Source organism: Argentina silus (genome assembly GCF_951799395.1).
Source record: "Argentina silus genome assembly, chromosome: 16".
Classification (NCBI taxonomy): Eukaryota; Metazoa; Chordata; class Actinopteri; order Argentiniformes; family Argentinidae; genus Argentina; species Argentina silus.
Window position 1 is genome coordinate 3377674 of NC_139670.1, and position 3670 is coordinate 3381343.

The 3670-nt window shown below is 47.6% G+C and overlaps 1 protein-coding gene across 2 annotated transcripts in view; it reads right to left on the bottom strand.

The window, feature by feature from the left end:
* cox10 (cytochrome c oxidase assembly factor heme A:farnesyltransferase COX10) overlaps positions 1-3102 on the bottom strand; it is an 82942-nt gene extending 79840 nt beyond the window's left edge. For both annotated transcript variants that reach the window (XR_014554681.1, XM_083687956.1), the window contains exons 1-4: positions 2983-3102; positions 2258-2403; positions 1310-1787; positions 857-981 (exon numbers count right to left, since the gene is read on the bottom strand). Coding sequence is in view for 1 of the 2 variants with exons in the window: in XM_083687956.1 (XP_083544082.1) it covers positions 857-981; positions 1310-1787; positions 2258-2403; positions 2983-3013 (780 nt within the window). In the remaining variant the exon portion in view is untranslated. The remainder of the gene's footprint in view (positions 1-856; positions 982-1309; positions 1788-2257; positions 2404-2982) is intronic.
* Positions 3103-3670: the final 568 nt, after the last annotated feature.

A 3670-nucleotide genomic window follows, 5' to 3' on the forward strand; every position in this document is an offset into this window, starting at 1 on the left:
AACCCTGCCAGCTTTACAATTAGGCCTCATCCATCTTTAAAACAATTTAAGATGAAGAAATAACAAATTGACCACGGGGGACCGATTACGGGATAACTTTGAGGGTTTACCAGGGGAAAATGCAAAACATGCTGAGACTCACAAATATGCTGTTCCATAACACAGACAGCAGTGTTGTGCCAAGCAAAACATCAACAGGGACTCGAATCCTCAGACTAATCCGAATACAGTTCGTGACCTATTGTGTGCTTCCCTCTGTGATGGTCATCTCTCTAGGGCAGGGGTGCCCACACTTTTTCAGCTTGCGAGCTACTTTCAAAATGATCTACCTACATTAAAAAATGCTAAATATATATTGAGAAATGTGACCCGTAGAAGAGAAGCGATCTCAGACTGGCCGCATTGTACGTCAATCAAGTGGCGCACTCACACTGGCTCAATTGCCTCGTACCGTGCTGAAGCACAAATGTCCGTCGTAAAAAAATAAATAATAATAATGTCACGCGATCGACCCGCACTACTCTCGCGATCGACCGGTCGATCGTAATCGACGTATTGGGCACCCCTGATCTAGGGGATGTCAAGGGAATGTCCGAACCTGAGGCAGCCCAATCTGAGCACGACCATAAGCCACGTTAGCGAGTGTAGCTATTCTGCATCACCAATACAATGACGTGGTAACAGAAAAACAGGCACCGAAGGACACCAAAAATATACCTAAACCCACAGACATCAACAACCACACACACACAGCCCCACACACACCCACCCACCCACCCACCCACCCACACACACACCCACCCACCCACAAACACACACACGGCCACACCCACGGCCTAGTTCTAAGGTGACTGACCTGGTTGATGGAGTTGGCCGTGCAGGAGCAAAGCGTTGTCCCCAGTGTTACCAGGAAGAAGGTGGCGGGGTCAAAGGCCACGGGTGCCATCGCATACCCGGCTGCCGCTGTCACGACAACCAACGCTGAAACCGCCAGACAACAAAACAATGGAATGTTTACATGCAAACGCCTGCATAAGATCCATTTAATCTCATTCAAATGTAATCAATGGAGTATTTTTGGGGTCATTTTGTAATTGGTGAAATAAAAACATTGAATTAAAGCTAAGAACGAAGAAGCTAAGAACCTCCACTTCACACCTCATCGTAATTGTTTGATTTCAAATCCAAAACAGAGCTAAAAAAAAATAAAAAAAAAGACAAAATGCGTCCTCTTTCCAATACTTATGGAGGGCACTGTAGAACCAATTTGAAGCAACCTAGCGTCTGTGACCCTTGAGCCTCACATTACCTGTGAGTTTGATTTTGGCCAGCCTCGCGTACACGTCTGGCAGCTCCGCCAGGTCCACCTTCAGCTCCTTCCACTGCCTGTCCAGCCGGGCCTCCCTGGCCTCGTCCGTCTCCACATGGACGTGGGGTGCCTCCAACGGGGGGGCCGCCACACGCGACAATGTTGTCGCGGACGCAGCTTCCGCCTGTGGCGTCTCCTTGCTGGAGGCAGGTTTCAGGGTAAGGATCTCCTGCGCCGTCAGGCTCTCACTCGAGACAGGGTTGGCAGGTGCTGTCTCTAGTTGCGTCTCTAGCTGTGGTTGTTGTTGTTGTTGTTGTGGTTGTGGTTGTGTGGCCTCGGTGACCACGGGGTCGATGGCCGGTATCTGCTGGACCTGTATGATGATGGAGTCATCTCGGTCGTCCACGATGCCCGGGATGGGCACAGCCTGCTTGGGCACAGCTCTCTGATGGAGCTCGTTGGTAGTCCTCGTCACATACTATGGACAGAGAACAGCAAGAGGTGAATGCATTAATACATCCTCTGCAGACTCTGTTGGTCTTACACCCAAACTGCACTGGCCGCTGTGTGTGAGCCATCGGCGCCATGCGAGCGTGGTTCAATTATTTAACGCTCTCGTCATATTCACACACATTTTTCCCCACCGCTTGCGGGCGCCCACGTCTCAAAGAGGAACTGACCCTAGTTGAGACGCTAGGCACCAAGCTTGCACGCTCGTTGGAACACGGAAGCATACAGCCAGTGTACTTTCCGTGTAAGGTGCAAAACAAGCACTGTAGGTCCACATTACAAGTTAGCAGTTAGCAAAATGGCCTACAAGCACACGTCTACACAACACCATTTTTAATGTAATGTAATGTATCATTATCACCAGTCAGCATATTGTAAAGCAAGGTTGCCGACTGCCGCTAGTCAATAAGATGAGGAGCCTGTGAGTGAGTGACATACCTGGCGCTTCAGGAAGTTGAGTTGTTGAAAGGTGATCCATTGAGTCGGGTCTCTCCTGTACAGCTGGATCAGCCTGCAAGCACCCTGGTGACTTCTACAGGCATGTCCCCCTAGCTTCTGGTTCACCCTGGCCCCAACCACCAGACCTACAACACAACACAACACAACACATGTGATGAGTCAATGCGAGCTTCATAGCAACCACATCTGACACAGCACACCAAAACAACAACCAGTAGGCTACATGGCAAGGTTATAGAGTCAAGTGAGGGGCAACGACAGTTATATAGTGATCATATTTGAGCCTACTAGCTACAGGCTACATGGGGGGGGACATAATACATGTTATGTAGGTAGCCAGCTAGCTAGCTAGCACGCTAACAGGCTAGTCCGTTTTGCAATGAATGGGTTGTGAACTAATTGAAGGGTTTGTTTTGACAGTGAACACCACGCGGCGTGTGTTTACATCACACACGGTCATATGGTAAAAGAAACCCAGGTTCAACCATGATCAGATCGGTGCAGACAGGCGGGCTAGGAGCTAAGGTCACACAGCCCTGCTGGTATCAGTAGCCAGCTAGCTGCACTGGCTGTCAAGGAAGTAACGGCTAGCTTGCTAGCACGGCTAACTGAGCATGAGATGTATTTCTGACAAGCGAATGTTAATAATGTCCGTTCAACATGCACACGTGTTAACGCTGAGCATGCGTTATATTGCTGTTTACCTGTCAGTCTGCTACATGGTGTTTTGTACATGTTGTCGAAGCATAAAGCCGGTTCCCGGTGTGTCCTCTTCACATTCACATGCAGCAAGTCGCCATTTCGACCTCGTCTGTACGGGAATTTCTTCCGGTGACACCGGCGGGCCAGCTTGTGAAACGCATGTATGAAACTACAGTAGTGAATGTCAATGTACGTGCACATACACACACAACATGGGTTATGTGAGATATACATGTGATATAATGTGAGTCCGTGATTCTGTTAAGCACATCGTCTATGTTTTTGTTTTCCTCATACATGCACATTAGTTGTGTCTGCAGGTATCAGGTTGCAATGAATTTAGACCCGTCCTGTCCTGACACGACCTTATGCGGTAGGTCGCCTATGGGCAGTGCATGGTCCATGGTCCAGCGGCATATTGTTGCGAGGAAATCAAATCAAATCAAACTTTAATATTAAAGCACATTTCCTACATGGAGGTAACACAATTTCACAGAAAATAACTAATAAATAAAGCCAGATAAGACAATATAATTAAAAGGCAACGAGAAAAAGGAAATGTATTTGAAATGTCAGCATGAGTCAATTATGTTTTTTTATATTATATTTCCATAGGCTCTTTTCCATGTTTACTGTAGGCTGTAATTTCTCACAATCAGACTTTTTATTTGAGACATCTTTGCGGCAAAT